The 18,092-nt window shown below is 44.2% G+C and overlaps 1 protein-coding gene across 1 annotated transcript; it reads right to left on the minus strand.

Annotated features, from left to right (window-relative positions):
• Nucleotides 1–26: 26 nt before the first annotated feature.
• Nucleotides 27–14,235, minus strand: LOC120033206 (secretin receptor-like). Its single transcript, XM_038979489.1, has 11 exons — nucleotides 13,896–14,235; nucleotides 11,070–11,145; nucleotides 10,772–10,888; nucleotides 10,475–10,607; nucleotides 9,022–9,175; nucleotides 8,788–8,848; nucleotides 8,620–8,689; nucleotides 1,351–1,442; nucleotides 958–1,096; nucleotides 838–879; nucleotides 27–694 (listed from the first exon to the last, which is right to left on the minus strand). Exons 1-11 carry the CDS (start codon nucleotides 14,233–14,235, stop codon nucleotides 542–544), a joined length of 1,377 nt encoding a protein of 458 aa, XP_038835417.1. The 3' UTR covers nucleotides 27–541.
• Between the last annotated feature and the right edge of the window lie 3,857 nt (nucleotides 14,236–18,092).

Consider the following 18,092-nt stretch of genomic DNA (forward strand, 5'->3'; position numbering starts at 1 on the left):
AATTTGTTTAGCTTGAAAATGTGCAGCCCTTGATCTGGGTATTTATTTCATTTTTTTTTTGAATGGTACAAAAGAACAGTAAATTATGTTTCTTAGAATATCTGTCTTCCAAGTATAATAAAAAGTGAGAATTTTCAATCATGTCGATAAATTCTCTGGACAAAAAGCTGGTCATAACCAGACCTCTTTCCAGGATATCTCTTTCACATGATGATGAAGAGCTGAGTCCTACTTCCCCTTTTTGAATATGTTCTTGTTTCTTAGGATTTCCCACTGAACCCAAATGTCCTAGATCTTCAGGCCTGGTCCACTGTCCATAGTCCTAGAAATGTTGCTTGAGGGAATGGCAAAATTCACAGTACAGTGCTGTTTCCCATGCCATGTCCAAGTCTTCAAGAGTGGCCAAGTGATTCTGTGGACCATTCCTCAAGTTCAAGAAAGTTCTAGAACTTAAAGTTCCCTTGATGTCTTGAGAGTCATCTGTATAAGTGTTTTTAACCGGTGTGTCTAGATCTCCAGTGATTGGAGGGGGGGTCTAAGATCATGCCAGGCTGGCCGGTCCAGAACAGGGAAGCAAGGAGACCTGGGTAAGAGGAGAGACACTTTGGCTCATGGAACCATGCTGTCTGGGCTCCTCGTGTAGATGCTGCTTCAGCCTCCACCTGCGCCATCTCCTCTGTACCTCGTACTGTACCTGTGTTTGGAGGGGATGGGGATGGAGATGGTGTATCATCGAGCACTAGTTAATCAGGGCTGCTGTCTAATATTAGCAATTGCACATTTATACCACTTATTTCAACTTGCATAATAGTTTTGAGAAATGGGCAAAAAACCTACCTCCCCATTTAGAAAACAGTAAAGAACAGCAACTCCAAAGCCCTGGAAAGGAAGAAAGGTGAATTTAGACATCAAATAGTATTCCCACAAAGTAAAAAAAGAAAAGTCAGTGAAAATTACCTGTGTTGATGCAAGAGCCAACTCAACAAAGGTCCATATTTTGTAAGTTAAACCACTGACTTTGATGGGTAAGAAGGCAAAGAGGATGTAGTACACACCAAAGAGGGTCACCAAAAGAAAAGTCGATTTGGTAAGTCTCCTGAAAATATCCAAGGAAAATATGCAATTTTACAATACACAAAAGACACGAATCAATACTGTACACAAGTTGAGAGATTCCATTAGTTTGCCATTGTGCTGGTCTTTCAGGTTTGACTGGGCAACGCTTACAGAAAGTTAGCACAGGTACTGTAACACTGTTGTAAGCAATTAAGTCATTTATTATTTTAGCCTACAAAATAAACATCCTTAATGCTTTGGTAATGGTACAGTATGGTCATGTTGACAACTCACTTGTATTGGCTGAATTCATTTCCATGCATGTCTGGCATGCGCAGTTTCCCCACCAGAATTCTTAAGATGCTCAGAAAAAATACCAAATTAATCTGCAATGAAATGGCAACAAATGATTACCGTAGGGAGTAAAAGTAATATTTACATTCTCAGTTATATAAAAAAACGATTTGTATGTCACATACGCCGGATACAAATGGTGGAGACTTAACAGTGACAATGCTTGCTTACGAGCCCTTTCCAGCAATGCAGTAAAAAAATACAAGAATGAAGCTAAAGTGCATTCGGAAAGTATTTAGAACCCTTGACAGCCTTACTCAAATTGATTACATGTATTTCTTTCCCCCTCATTAATCTACACCCCATAATGACAAAGCAAAAACAGGTTTTTAGAAAGTGTATTTTTTTAAAAATACATATCACATTTACATAAGTATTCAGACCCTTTACTCAGTACTTTGTTGAAGCACCTTTTGGCAGAAATTACAGCCACAAGTCTTCTAGGGTATGACACGACAAGCTTGGCAAATCTATATTTGGGGAGTTTCTCCCATTCTTCTCTGCAGATACTCCTGCGTTGTCTTGGCTGTGTGCTTAGGGTCGTTGGCGAAGGTTCACCTTCCAACAGGACAATGTCTGAGGTCCTGAGCGCTCTGGAGCAGGTTGTCATCAAGGATCTCTCTGTACTTTGCTTCGTTCATCTTTCCCTCGATCCTGACTAGTCTCCCAGTCGTGGCCGCTGAAAAACATCCCCAAAGCATGATGCTGCCACCACCATGCTTCACTGTAGATGTTGCCAGGTTTCCTTCAGACGTGACAATTGGCATTCAGGCCAAGGAGGTCAATCTTGGTTTCATCAGAACAGAGAATCTTGTTTCTCATGGTCTGAGTCCTTTAGGTGCCTTTTGGCAAACTCCAAGCGGGCTGTCATGTGCTTTTTACTTATGGCCACTATACCATAAAAGGCCTGATTGGTGGAGTGTTGCAGAGATGGTTGTCCTTCTGGAAGTTTCTCCCATCTCCACAGAGGAACTCTGGAGCTCTGTCAGTGACAATCGGGTTCTTGGTCACCTCCCTGACCAAGGCCCTTCTTCCACAATTGCTCAGTTTGGCCGGGAAGCCAGCTCTAGGAAGAGTCTTGGTGGTTCCAAACTTATTCAATTTAAGAATGATGGAGGCCACTGTGTTTTTGGGGACCTTCAATGTTGCAGACATTTTTTGGTATCCTTTCCCAGATCTGTGGCTCGACACAATCCTGTCTCGGAGCATTACGGACAATTCCTTCGACCTCATAGCTTGGTTTTTGCTCTGACATGCACTGCCAATTGTGGCACCTTATATAGACAGGTGTGTGCCTTTCCAAATCATGTCCAATCAACTGAATAGAATAATAGTGAAGACATCAAAACTATGAAATAACACATGGAATCATGTTAAACAAATCAAAATGTGAGATTCTTCAAGGTAGCCACCCTTTGCCTTGACAGCTTTGCACACGCTTGGCATTCTCTCAACCAGCTTCATGAGGTAGTCAACTTGAATGGATTTCAATTAACAGGTGTGCCTTGTTAAAAGTTCATTTGTGAAATTTCTTTCCTTCTTAATGTGTTTGAGCCAATCAGTTGTGTTGTGACATGGTAGGGGTGGTATACAGAAGATAACATGGACTTGGTCTTTTACCAAATAGGGCTATGGCAAGAACAGCTCAAATAAGCAAAGACAAACATTCCATCAAGACATGAAGGTCAGTCAATGCGGAACACTTCAAGAACTTTGAAAGTTTCTTCAAGTGCAGTCACGAAAACCATCAAGCTCTATGATGAAACTGGCTCTCATGAGGACCGCCACAGGAAAGGAAGACCCAGAGTTACCGCTGCTGGAGAGGATAAGTTCAGTAGAGTTAACGTCACCTCAGATTGCAGCCCAAATAAATGCTTCAGAGTTCAAGTAACGGATACATCTCAACATCAATTGTTCAGAGTGAATTAGGCCTTCATGGTTGAATTGCTGCAAAGAAACCACTACTAAAAGGACACCAATAAGAAGAGACTTGCTTGGGCCAAGAAACACGAGCAATGGACATTAGACCGGTGGAAATATGTCCTTTGATCTGATGAGTCCAAATTTGAGATTTTTGGTTCTAACTGCTGTGTATTTGTGAGATGCATAGTAGGTGAACAGATTCTCTGCATGTGTGGTTCCCATCGTGAAGCATGGAGGAGGTGGTGTGATGGTGCTTTGCTGGTGACACTGTCAGGGATTTATTTAGAATTCAAGGCACACTTAACCAGCATGGCTACCACAGCATTCTGCAGCGATACCGCTCCCATCTGGTTTGCAATTAGTGGGACTGTAATTTGTTTTTCAACAGGACAATAACCCAACACACCTCCAAGCTGTGTAAGGGCTATTTGACCATGAAGGAGAGTGATGGAGTGCTGCATCAGATGACTTGGCCTCCACAATCACCCAACCTCAACCCAATTGAGATGGTTTGGGATGAGTTGGACAACAGTGTAAAGGAAAAGCAGCCAACAAGTGCTCAGCATATGTGGGAACTCCTAGACTGTTGGAAAGCATTCCAGGTGAAGCTGGTTGAGAGAATGCCAAGATTGTGCAAAGCTGTCATCAAGGCACAGGGTGGCTACTTTGAAGAATCTAAAATATATTTGGATTTGTTTAACACTTTTTTGGTTACTACACAATTCCATGAGTAATTTCAGAGTTTGATGTCTTTTTGTCAACAATACAGAAAATAGTAAAAATAAAGAAAGGGTTAATTAAATGGTTACCCAGACTATGTATGGCTATTTAGCAGTCTTATGGCTTGGGGGTAGAAGCTGTCTTGGAGCCTGTTGGTCCTAGAGCTGATGCTCCGGTACCATTTGCCAGACTGTAGCAGAGTGAACAGTGAACCTAGGTGGGTGTCTTTGGCAATTTTTCGGGCATTCCTCTGACACTGCCTGATAGAGGTCCTGGGGCCGGATTCACAAAACATTACTTATGTTTTTTTCCTAACGTTTCTTAAGGGTAAAAAAATAAGAAGTTCGTAAGTGCAATTCCTCAAAATGTTCTCTGGAATTCATAGTTTTCTTAAGAAATATCTTTCCTAAGAACTTCGTAAATATCTTACGTGGCATTGACATTAGTGACAGGCTTATTTACTGGTTTCAAGCACATGTGACAGGGATGATAGGATTTGAGCACTATAATAGCTTTGATATTTACATTTATTTATCTGCGCTGTCTATTTTTTGTTGTTGGCTCGCGATCCCTTTATGCACAAAAAAAAACATTTATTTTCACACATTATAGCCATCAGACTAGCTATATCAAAAACAAAAATGGATAACCTCAATAAGGTTTGGTTGTTCAATAAAAAGCTCTATAAAAACTTCAGCAAACAAGAGCTTGAAGTGATGGAGGAATTAGCAGCCAGGAAAAGGTTGCTGTTGGGTACACTCAAACGGCGGGGTCACTGCAGAGACCAAAAAGAGAGGATGGGTGAGAGTGGCCGAGTCCGTCTCTGACGTCGGGGGTATGGCAAGGGCCAGTGACGCCGACGTAAGAAATAGTGGTCCGACACCTAGTCGGCTGCTAAGAAGAAGGTGTTGTCCATGATAGAGATGTTGCCAACTTAGCAACTTTCTCGCTACATTTAGCGAGTATTCAGATCCCTCTAGCGACACATTTTCAAAAAAATTGACTAGCGACAAATCTAGCAACTTTTCTGGTGTTATTGGAGACTGACGTGAAAGCACGTATCGTTCTTAATCTTCTCAATGAGCAGCGGGTGCTGCCTAAGTGGACCATAAGGTTAAAAACCAAACCAAATTAAGAAAACTAAAAATAAAAATACTAAGTAACTCCGCCAGTGTGTCTCTTTTGGGTCACTTTTGCCAGTCCCAAGCCCGGATAAAGGAGGAGGGTTGGAATTGTGACATAAAAAAAAACAAGAATCGACAGAAGTTCATTTGTAGTTCTAAACATCTTTAGGGTCTTTTTTACTCACTTTGTCTCTCCCATGACGTTATTCCGCTCTCCTACAGCGTCCATCAGAATTACATGCACATGGCCAATTCTGCAAATTAGGTGTTGACGTCATTTAGCGACTTTTAGGACAGCCAATAGCTACTTTCCCTACTGAGGAGTTGGCAACACTGGATAGGAGAGACGGTAGTAGAGGGACTGCGCGACCGGTTAGTTAGGTAGCTACGTTTGCTAGCTAACGCGTAACGACATTATAGCCAACATAGCTAACAACGTTAACGTTAGCTAAGTTAGACAAGTTCTTCTTTGCAAATTGACAAGCTAACGCTAGCTATGTAACACTTCTAGAATATTGTAATATATTATGAATTAGCTAGCTAGATAATGCATATTTAATTAGTTTTCTTGCTGTATTTAAATGTCTGGTACTCAACTGTGTCGGGGGCAGTGGCGCAAGAAAACGTCCATGTTACAAAAGTATCCATTCGTCACAAGACAAGTGTTTAAAGCTAAGTACATTTCCAAGAAGAAATCCTAAAACATTTTCAAGAATCCCATTTCTTCTTAACTTTTTTATTAGGAAGAAATATAGGATAATATTTTTTTACATTTCCAATAACTTTGAGGAATAGCAACTTTGCTTAACTTTAAGTCTATAGTTAAGGAAATAAATGGCAGTTAAGACATTTCTTCTTAAAACCTGTTACAGCTACATCCGGTGAAATTGCAGAGCGCGAAATTCAAATTAGTAATATTTAACTTTCATAAAATCACAAGTGCAATACACCAAAATAAAGCTTAACTTCTTGTTAATCCAGCCACCGTGTCAGATTTCAAAAAGGCTTTACGGCGAAAGCAAACCATGCGATTATCTGAGGACAGCACCCCACCATACAAACACATGAAAATCATATTTCAACCAAGCAGGTGCGACACGAAAGTCAGAAATAACGATATAATTCATGCCTTACCTTTGAAGATCTTCTGTTGACACTCCAATTTGTCCCAGAAACATCACAAATGGTCCTTTTGTTTGATAAACTCCTTTTTTATATCCCCAAAATGTCATTTTTTTTGGCGCGTTTGATTCAGAAAAATACTGGTTCTAACTCGCCCAACATGACTACAAATTATCTAATAAGTTACCTGTAAACTTGGTCCAAACAACTTTCCTAAAACGTAAATAATCGATAAAATTTAAGACGGAATATACTGTCTTCAATAGCGGATACAATCTGTTATACTCACAGACATTATTTTAACAGTTTTAGAAACTTTAGTGTTTTCTATTCAAATCTACCAATTACTGTATATGCATATCCTAGCTTCTGGGCCTGAGTAGCAGGCAGTTTACTTTGGGCACGCTTTTCATCAAATTAATCGCTTACCTTTGATCATCTTCGGATGTTTGTACTCACGAGACTCCCAGTTACACAATAAATGTTCTTTTTGTTCGATAAAGATTAGTTTTAACCAAAAATCGCCATTTGGTTTGCGCGTTCTGTTCAGAAAACCACAAGTTCGTTCTGGTACTGAAGGGCAGACAAATTCCAAAAAGTATCCGTAATGTTCGTAGAAACATGTCAAAGGTTTTTTATAATCAATCCTCAGGTTGTTTTTAACATACATAATCGATCATATTCCAACCAGACGGTAAACTGTTCAATTCTGCAGAGATAGAAAATGTTGAGCCAAATCTCTTGCGCAGGAACCAATCAAAGGACACCTGGTCATCCACTGACACGTTTTGATAAATCTCGCACATTTTTCAAAATAAAAACCTGAAACTATGTCTAAAGCCTGGTCACAGCCTGAGGAAGCCATTGGGAAAGAAATCTGGTTGATACGCCTTTAAATGGAGGGGCAAGCAATGGAACAATGATTTAAAAAAATGTAAAGCACTTCCGGGTTGGAGTTCCTCAGGTTATCGCCTGCAAAATCAGTTCTGTTATACTCAGACAATATTTTGACCGTTTTGGAAACTTTAGAGTGTTTTCTATCCTAATCTGTCAATTATATGCATATTCTAATATCTGAGCCTGAGAAATAGTCCGTTTACCTTGGGAACGTTTTTTTCTCCCAAATATAAAAATTCTGCCCCCTAGCTTCAATTGAGAAGGTTTTGTGAATCCGGCCCCTGAATGGCAGGGAGCTCGGTCCCAGTATTATACTGAGCCTTCCGCACCACCCACTGTAGCGCTTTACGGTCGAGGGCATTGCATTTTCCATACAAAGCGGTCATGCACCCAGTCAAAATGCTCTCTGGTGCAGCTGTATAACTTTTTTGACGATCCGAGGGCCCAGGCCAAATCTTTTAGGCCCAAGGGGGTAGAGACATTGTTGTGCCCTCTTCATGACTGTGTGGGTGTGTGTTTACACCATGTTTAAGACCTTAGTGATGTGGACGCCAAGGAACTTGAAGCACTCGACCTGCTCCACTACAGCCCCGTCAATGTGGATTGGGATATTCTCTCCCCTCTCTCCTGCAGTCCACGTTCAGCTCCTTCGTCTTACTGACATTGAGGGAGAGGCTGTTGTCCTGGCACCACACTGCCAAGACTCTTACCTCCTCCTTGTAGGCTGTCTCATCACCATCGGTGTTCTGGCCTACCACCGTTGTCGTCAGCAAACTTGGTGTTGGAGTTGTGGGTGAACAGGGAGTACAGGAGGGGACTAAGCACACACCCCTGTGGGGCCCCCGTGTTGAGGGTCAGCGTGGCGGAGGTGTTGTTGCCTTCCCTCACCATCTGGGGCCGGCCTGTCAGGAAGTCCAGGATCCAGTTGCAGAGGTTCAGTCCCAGGGTCCCGAGCTTGGAGGGGAATATGGTGTTGAACGCTGAGCTGTAGTTTATGAACAGCAATCTCACATTGTTATTTCCTCTCTTGTCTAGGTGGGAAAGGATAGTGTGAAATGCAATTGCGATAGCATCATCTGTGGATCTGTTGGGGCAGTACGGTAATTGGAGTGGTTCCAGGGTGTCTGGGATGATGGTGTTGTGTGACATGACCAGCCTTCCAACGCACTTCATAATTACAGATCTGATGTGCTATAGGGTGATAGTCATTTAGGCAGTTTACCTTGGAGTTCCTGGGAACAGGTACAATGGTGGTCAGCTTGAAACATGATAGGATTACAATCCAGGACAAGGAGAGGTTGAAAATGTCTGTGAAGACACTTGCCAGCTGGTCTGCGCATGCTCTGAGAACGCGCCCTGGTATTCCATCTCGAACAATGCATAGGCCTAATCATTAGTTATCACCAGCGATTGATGCACTTACAATTATGAAGAGTAGGACTGGTAATCGGAGAATCCACCAAACCCAGTCACGTACCCTTGTCTCCCAGCAGCTTGAGGAGAAAGGGAAACATGCATGTATGTGAACTATGATGATGCAATTGTCATAGACTATTTTAAACAGATGGCATCTTATTCATCTGTATCTCACCCTTCATCCTCATAGAAGTATTTTGCCAAGCCCCAGGATACAATGACAATCATTGGCAAACCTATGTAGGAAAACAAAACAAAAACAGTTTAGTTAAATCCAACCCTCTCATTTCAGTTAATAGTTCACTATCAAGTCTGTCTTTTAACAGATCAAAATGACATGACATTGCTAGATGACAATGACATGGTATCAGTAGTGTTGTTGTAATGTAGAGGGGGCAGGTGTCCGTACCCCAGCCCAGGACGATGTACCACCAAAGGTGTTTCTTCTTGGAGAAGAAGGAGACGCTGACCAGGGTGTGGAGGTAGTGTCCCTCCACCAGCAGCCAGCTGTAGTTAGCCATGATGCAGTAGTTGGAGAACATCACCACTAACTTACACACCACCTACAGGATATGATGAGAAAAGATATATACACTACATGACCAAAAGTATGTGGACAACTGCTAGTCAAACATCTCATTCCAAAATCATAGGCATTCATGTGGAGTTGGTCCTCCCCTATTGCAGCTATAACAGCCTCCACTCTTCTGGGAAGGCTTTCCACGAAATGATGGAACATTGCTGCGGGGACTTGCTTCCATTCAGCCACAAGAGCATTAGGGAGGTGGGGCACTGATGTTGGGCGATTAGGCCAGGCTCACAGTCAACGTTCCAATTCATCCCAAAGGTGTTCGATGGGGTTGAGGTCAGAGATCTGTGCAGGCCAGTCAAGTTCTTCCACACCGATCTCGACAAACCATTTCTGTATGGACCTTGCTTGTGCATGAGGGCATTGTCATGCTGAAACCAGAAAGGGCCTTCCCCAAACTGTTGCCACAAAGTTGGAAGTACAGAAATCATCTATAATGTCATTGTATGCTGTAGCGTTAAGATTTCCCTTCACTGGAACTAAGGGGCCTAGCCCGAACCATGAAAAACAGCCCCAGACCACTATTCCTCCTCTACCAAACTTTACAGTTGGCACTATGCATTGGTGCAGGTAGCGTTTTCCTGGCATCCGTCAAACCCAGATTAATCCGTCGGACTGCCAGATTGTAAAGTGTGATTCATCACTCCAGAGAACGCGTTTCCACTGCTCCAGAGTCTAATGGCGGTGGTCTTTACACCACTCCAGTCAACGCTTGGCTTTGCGCATGGCAAACCCACTTCATGAAGCTCCCGTCAAACAGTTATTGTGCTGATGCTGCTTCCAGAGGCAGTATGGAACTCAGTAGTGAGTGTTGCAACCGAGGACAGACAATTTTTACAGTTGACCGGGGCAGCTCTAGCAGGGTGGAAATTTGACAAACTGACTTGTTGGAAAGGTGGCATCCTATGATGGACGGTGCCTCGTTGAAAGTCACAGAGCTCTTCAGTAAGGCTATTCTACTGCCAATGTTTGTCTATGGAGATTCCATGGCTGTGTGTTCGATTTTATACACCTATAAGCAACTGGTGTGGCTGAAATAGCCGAATCCACTCATTTGAAGGGTTGTACACATACTTTTGAGTGTATATAGGAGCGGTATTTTAGTACGTTCATATCATGTTGAAAGATTAACTTTTATCAAAACAAGGACTTTTTTCAAGAGTTACAAAAGTGAGTTATTCCACTTTCACACACTAAATTACTAATTTCTCTCAATGTGTTCATCCATTCACACATACATTGACAGTCACTACAAAGTACAGTAGATACGTACTGGGTAGTCATCACAATGGTAGAAGTCTTCATCGGTGAAGAGCACAGAGTCTTTGATGAAGATGAAGGTAGCACGCAGGATAAAGGAAACGAAGAGTTGGATGTGGATGTAGTTTCTGGTGCAGTGTAGTTTCCTAGACAACAGGAAAAGTGTAAAAGCAGTTAGAAATGTCCCCCTTGACCAACATGAGACCCAATATTAAGATGCGCATGTTGATTACAGCGTAGTTTATTGGGTACCCAAATAGATTATCACATTTTTATCATAACAGTTTAGACTTGATTCTCTGTTTCTCACCTAAAGAGACAGAGGATGGTGATGGCGATGGTGAGAGAGATTAGAGAGAGAGCGTAGCCTGCAGTGTACATGGTCTTCACGTAGGGGAAGTACATGTGGGAGTCATGTGACTGGGAGGAAAAAGAGACCTGGGGTAAGATTTGCTTTACAAAAATTGTCCGTATTTTTAAATCAATGCTCAACACTTATATGGCTTTCCCTTATTTTTAAGTACTTGTCCTGAGTCAAATACAAAACCATTGATGTAACACATACTAAAAGTACACATGTACCCACCTCTCCAGGTAAGTGTAAGGTTTCGTTGAAACATGCATGCTCGTAAGGAGGGAAAGGGTCCGTCCAGCCCGTGTCTGTGCAGTTCCGGTACACTTTACCTGGAAAAATCATACAGCCTCATCAATAATTACTTACTGTACAGTTTAAATAAACGAATTATGGCCATGGAAATAGTCAGCATCAGAATAAAAAACATTGACCATAGAACAGACCTAAGATTTTCTAAGACCTACGTAGTACGCAGGTTCAATCTCTCTTTAGTGCAGGCAGTAGTTATTGCAGGCTTCATTTGTGTTACATACGGTTGTCATAAAATCACTTAATGATGCCGCTGTTGACTCTACTTGCAGACCTTTTATGAACTCTATACCACTCCTCTGTCCTTTTAGTCTATCGCCTGTATGAGCATCCATCAACAATTTATGTTAGAAAGACAAACATATTTTGTATTGAATGGAAACAAATGATCTTGGCGGTGGATCATTAACTAACACACACATAACAGCCATGGGTGGGGGTCTAACACATAACAGCCATGGGTGGGGGTCTAATACATAACAGCCAGGGGTGGGGTGGGGGTCTAACATCATAACAGCCAGGGGTGGGGGTCTAATACATAACAGCCAGGGGTGGGGGTCTAACATCATAACAGCCAGGGGTGGGGGTCTAACATCATAACAGCCAGGGGTGGGGTGGGGGGTCTAATACATAACAGCCAGGGGTGGGGTGGGGGGTCTAATACATAACAGCCAGGGGTGGGGTGGGGGTCTAACACATAACAGCCAGGGTTGGGGTGGGGGTCTAACACATCATAACAGCCAGGGGTGGGGGTCTAACACATCATAACAGCCAGGGGTGGGGGTCTAACACATCATAACAGCCAGGGGTGGGGGTCTAACACATCATAACAGCCAGGGGTGGGGGTCTAACACATCATAACAGCCAGGGGTGGGGGTCTAACACATCATAACAGCCAGGGGTGGGGGTCTAACACATCATAACAGCCAGGGGTGGGGGTCTAACACATCATAACAGCCAGGGGTGGGGGTCTAACACATCATAACAGCCAGGGGTGGGGGTCTAACACATCATAACAGCCAGGGGTGGGGGTCTAACACATCATAACAGCCAGGGGTGGGGGTCTAACACATCATAACAGCCAGGGGTGGGGGTCTAACACATCATAACAGCCAGGGGTGGGGGTCTAACACATCATAACAGCCAGGGGTGGGGGTCTAACACATCATAACAGCCAGGGGTGGGGGTCTAACACATCATAACAGCCAGGGGTGGGGTGGGGGTCTAACACATCATAACAGCCAGGGGTGGGGGTCTAACACATCATAACAGCCAGGGGTGGGGGTCTAACACATCATAACAGCCAGGGGTGGGGGTCTAACACATAACAGCCAGGGGTGGGGGTCTAATACATAACAGCCAGGGGTGGGGTGGGGGTCTAACACATCATAACAGCCAGGGGTGGGGGTCTAACACATCATAACAGCCAGGGGTGGGGTGGGGGTCTAACACATAACAGCCAGGGTTGGGGTCTAATACATAACAGCCAGGGGTGGGGTGGGGGTCTAACACATCATAACAGCCAGGGGTGGGGGTCTAACACATCATAACAGCCAGGGGTGGGGGTCTAACACATCATAACAGCCAGGGGTGGGGGTCTAACATCATAACAGCCAGGGGTGGGGTGGGGGTCTAACACATCATAACAGCCAGGGGTGGGGTGGGGGTCTAACATCATAACAGCCAGGGGTGGGGTGGGGGTCTAACATCATCATAACAGCCAGGGGTGGGGGTCTAACACATCATAACAGCCAGGGGTGGGGTGGGGGTCTAATACATAACAGCCAGGGGTGGGGTGGGGGTCTAACACATCATAACAGCCAGGGGTGGGGGTCTAACACATAACAGCCAGGGGTGGGGTGGGGGTCTAACACATAACAGCCAGGGTTGGGGTGGGGGTCTAATACATAACAGCCAGGGGTGGGGTGGGGGTCTAACACATCATAACAGCCAGGGGTGGGGGTCTAACACATCATAACAGCCAGGGGTGGGGGTCTAACACATCATAACAGCCAGGGGTGGGGGTCTAACACATAACAGCCAGGGGTGGGGTGGGGGGTCTAATACATAACAGCCAGGGGTGGGGGTCTAACACATAACAGCCAGGGGTGGGGGTCTAACACATAACAGCCAGGGGTGGGGGTCTAACACATCATAACAGCCAGGGGTGGGGGTCTAACACATCATAACAGCCAGGGGTGGGGGTCTAACACATAACAGCCAGGGGTGGGGGTCTAACACATCATAACAGCCAGGGGTGGGGTGGGGGTCTAACATCATAACAGCCAGGGGTGGGGTGGGGGTCTAACATCATAACAGCCAGGGGTGGGGGTCTAACACATAACAGCCAGGGGTGGGGTGGGGGTCTAACACATAACAGCCAGGGGTGGGGTGGGGGTCTAATACATAACAGCCAGGGGTGGGGTGGGGGTCTAACACATCATAACAGCCAGGGGTGGGGTGGGGGTCTAACACATCATAACAGCCAGGGGTGGGGGTCTAACACATCATAACAGCCAGGGGTGGGGTGGGGGTCTAACACATCATAACAGCCAGGGGTGGGGGTCTAACACATCATAACAGCCAGGGGTGGGGTGGGGGTCTAACACATAACAGCCAGGGTTGGGGTGGGGGTCTAATACATAACAGCCAGGGGTGGGGTGGGGGTCTAACACATCATAACAGCCAGGGGTGGGGGTCTAACACATCATAACAGCCAGGGGTGGGGGTCTAACACATAACAGCCAGGGGTGGGGGTCTAACACATAACAGCCAGGGGTGGGGTGGGGGTCTAACACATCATAACAGCCAGGGTTGGGGTGGGGGTCTAACACATCGTAACAGCCAGGGTTGGGGTCTAACACATCATAACAGCCAGGGTTGGGGTGGGGGTCTAACACATCATAACAGCCAGGGTTGGGGTGGGGGTCTAACACATAACAGCCAGGGTTGGGGTGGGGGTCTAACACATCATAACAGCCAGGGTTGGGGTGGGGGTCTAACACATCATAACAGCCAGGGTTGGGGTGGGGGTCTAACACATAACAGCCAGGGTTGGGGTGGGGGTCTAACACATCGTAACAGCCAGGGTTGGGGTGGGGGTCTAACATCGTAACAGCCAGGGTTGGGGTGGGGGTCTAACACATCGTAACAGCCAGGTTTGGGGTGGGGGTCTAACACATCGTAACAGCCAGGTTTGGGGTGGGGGTCTAACACATCGTAACAGCCAGGGTTGGGGTGGGGGTCTAACACACCGTAACAGCCAGGGCTGGGGGTCTAACATCGTAACAGCCAGGGTTGGGGTGGGGGTCTAACATCGTAACAGCCAGGGTTGGGGTGGGGGTCTAACATCGTAACAGCGAGGGGTGGGGTTGGGGTCTAACACATAACAGCCAGGGGTGGGGTCTAACACATAACAGCCAGGGGTGGGGTGGGGGACTCACCTTCTGATTTGAAGAAATTGGAACAGTTGTGTGATGCAGTTTCCCCTACAAAAGCAGGAGACCAGCAATTCAAGTGGTCCCACATGCCCTTGCAGTCTGAATAAGAAAAACAAAATCAGGTAGTTTTCTTTTCTCTCTCAAATTCGAATCATCAAAGTGTGTAAAATGTTGTTTTTTGGGGTGGGCTATACATGTGTTTGGTGGTTTGTTGACATGCATTATAAGGCAAACAGTACAAGGGCAGTCCTTGTTTGATCGTTGAATAATTTACATTTTAGTCATTTAGCAGACGCTCATATCCAGAGTGATTTACAGGAGCAATTGGGGTTAAGTGCCTTGCTCAAGGGCACATCGACAGATTTTTCACCTAGTCGGTTCGGGGATTCGAACCAGCGACTTTTCAGTTACTGGCCCAACACTTAGGCTACCTGTCGACCATAGTACAGTAATAACAAGAGGAGCAAGACAAACATCTCTGATAATGAGCTGTTCTCACCAACATGACAGTAACGTTGAACTCAAAGGGGGTAAGTAACTACAACGATAATACGGTATGTTGAGATGTAACCTACTCTATTGCCACTAGAGGGAAACCTAGTCCACTGTCAAACTGGCCTGGTTCCCAGTGATGTGCTGATGTGTGGTGCCGTTTCAGATTTTGATACCCGTGGGACTGGAAATGATTGTACTCTTATGTTGTATGCATATCATATAATACCATTAAAATTTGTTTGTCTAAGAACATTGACTATTATGGAATAGAGAAGGAACATGTTAACCTATATTTGTTTAGCTTAGGAAAACATGACAAACCATGCTGGGTATGAATTTCTAAGGGGAAAAAAATACAAACGGTCTCATCTCACCTGGTTGGGGAGTTTTGGACACATTATGCAGTCGCAACTCATGAAGGCACCTCTCCTCCTCTCTAATAAGAATGATGTACGGCTCACAGTCTGCTTGAACCTTTCATAGTTAAAAAGAAAAAGACGGTGTCATGTGTCATCTCCCCATAGCCTACAGTGCCTTCAGAAGGTTCACACCCCTTGACTTGTTCCACATTTTGCTGTTAGACTGGATTTAGAATGGATTAAATTTAGTTTTTTTGTCACTGGAATTATGTTTTGTTTTTTATGTTTACAAGTTAATAACAAGCTGAAATGTCTTGAGTCAATAAGTATTCAACCCCTTTGTTATGGCTAGCCTAAATAAGTTCAGGAGTAAACATTTGTTAACAAGTCGCATGTTTTTTTAAATGTTTTTTATGACTACCTCATCTCTGTACCCCACATCTACAATTATCTGTAAGGTCCCTCATTCGAGCAGTCAATTTCAAACACAGATTCAACCACAAAACCATGGAGGTTTTCCATTGCCTCGCAAAGGGCACCTATTGGTAGATGGGTAAACATTTTAAAAAGCAGATATTGAATATCCTTTTGAGCATGGTGAAGTTATTAATTACACTTTGGATTGTGTATCAATACACCCAGTGACTACAAAGATACAGGCGTCCTTCCTAACTCAGTTGCTGGAGAGGAAGGAAACCACTCAGGGATTTCACCATGGGGCCAATGATGACATTAAAACTGAGGATGGATCAACATTGTAGTTACTCCACAATACTAACTTAATTGACAGAGTTAAAAAGGGCAGCCTGTGTAACAGTTTAACTTTAGTCCGTCCCCTCGCCCCGGCCCGGGCGCGAACCAGGGACCCTCTGCACACATCAACAACAGTCACCCCCGAAGCATCGTTACCCATCGCTCCACAAAAGCCGCGGCCCTTGCAGAGCAAGGGGAACCACTACTTCAAGGTCTCAAAGCGAGTGACGTCACCGATTGAAACACTATTAGCGCACACCACCGCTAACTAGCTAGCCATTTCACATCGGTTACACCTGTACAGAACAAAAATATGCCAAAACATGCATCCTGTTTGCAACAAGGCACTAAAGTAATACAGCAAAGAATTTTGTAAAACAATGTACTTTTTATCCTGAATACAAGGTGTTATGTTTGGGGGAAATTCAACACAACACATGGAGAGTTCCACTCTCCATATTTTCAAGCATAGTGGTGGCTGCATCATGTTATGGGTATGCTTGTGTAACAGTATAACTTTAGACCGTCCCCTCGCCCCGACCCGGGCGCGAACCAGGGACCCTCTGCACACATCAACAACTGACACCCACGAAGCGTCGTTACCCATCGCTCCACAAAAGCCGCGGCCCTTGCAGAGCAAGGGGAAACCCTAGTTCAGGTCTCAGAGCAAGTGACGTAACCGATTGAAATGCTATTAGCGCGTACCCGCTAACTAGCTAGCCATTTCACATCCGTTACACTTGTAATCGTTGGAATGTGCACAGGCAAAATCCTTGAAGAAAACCTGGTTATGTCTGCTTTCCACCAGACACTGGGAGAGTAATTCACATTTCAGCAGGACAATGACCTAAAACAAAAGGCCACATCAACACTGGTGTTCCTGAATTGCCAAGTTAGTTTTGACTTAAATCTGCTTTAAAACCTATGGCAAGATTTGAAAATGGTTGTCTAGCAATGATCAACAACCTATTTGACAGAGCTTGAAGAATTCTGAAAAGAACAATGGGCAAATGTTTCACAATCCTGCTGTGGAAAACTCTTAGAGAGACTTACCCAGAAAAGACTCACAGCTGTAGTCTCTGCCAAATGTGAAATTAATATACACTGAGTATACCAAACATTAGGAACACATTCCTAATATATATATATATATATATATATATATAGTTTTTTACAAAATTTTAGATTTTTTCCCCCCCACTTTTATATTAAAGTATTATGTAGATTATTGACAAAAATAAATAAAATAAATATGTATCCCACTTTGTAACAACAAAACGTGGAAAAGGTCAAGGGGTGTGAATACTTTCTGAAGGCATTGAGTGTACAACACGTAAAAAAATAAGTATTCCTTAGTTTCAAATTCTCGAAATCTAAAGGCATAACCTTCAACCTAGATTCTCTTTCCATGACATAGTCGACTGACCAGGTGAAAGCTATGATCCATTATTGATGTCACCTGTTAAATCCACTTCAAATCAGTACATAAAAGGTGAGGAAACAGGTTAAAGAAGGAGTGTGAAGCCTTGAGACATGGATTGTGTGTGTCAATTCATGAATGGGCAAGACAAAATATTTAAGTGCCTTTAAACAGGGTATGGTAGTAGGTACTCACACCAGTTTGAGTGTGTCAAGAACTGCAACACTGCTGGGGTTTTCCACGCTCAACAGTTTCCCGTGTGTATTAAGAATGGTCCAGACCAGACATCCAGCTAACTTGACACAACTTTGGGAAGCATTGGATTCAACATGGGCCAGCATCCCTGTGGAACGCTTTTGTTTCTAATGTTTCGTACACTCAGTGTATAAGTATGTACCTCTGCCAAACATGCCCAGCTGTTTCAAACACGCGCGTTTATCCTTACCTTCATGTACATGCCCAGTAGGATTCCAATAATTCCAATGTGCATTTTGTCAGTC

The sequence above is a fragment of the Salvelinus namaycush genome, chromosome 40 (assembly GCF_016432855.1).
Source record: "Salvelinus namaycush isolate Seneca chromosome 40, SaNama_1.0, whole genome shotgun sequence".
NCBI lineage: Eukaryota > Metazoa > Chordata > Actinopteri > Salmoniformes > Salmonidae > Salvelinus > Salvelinus namaycush.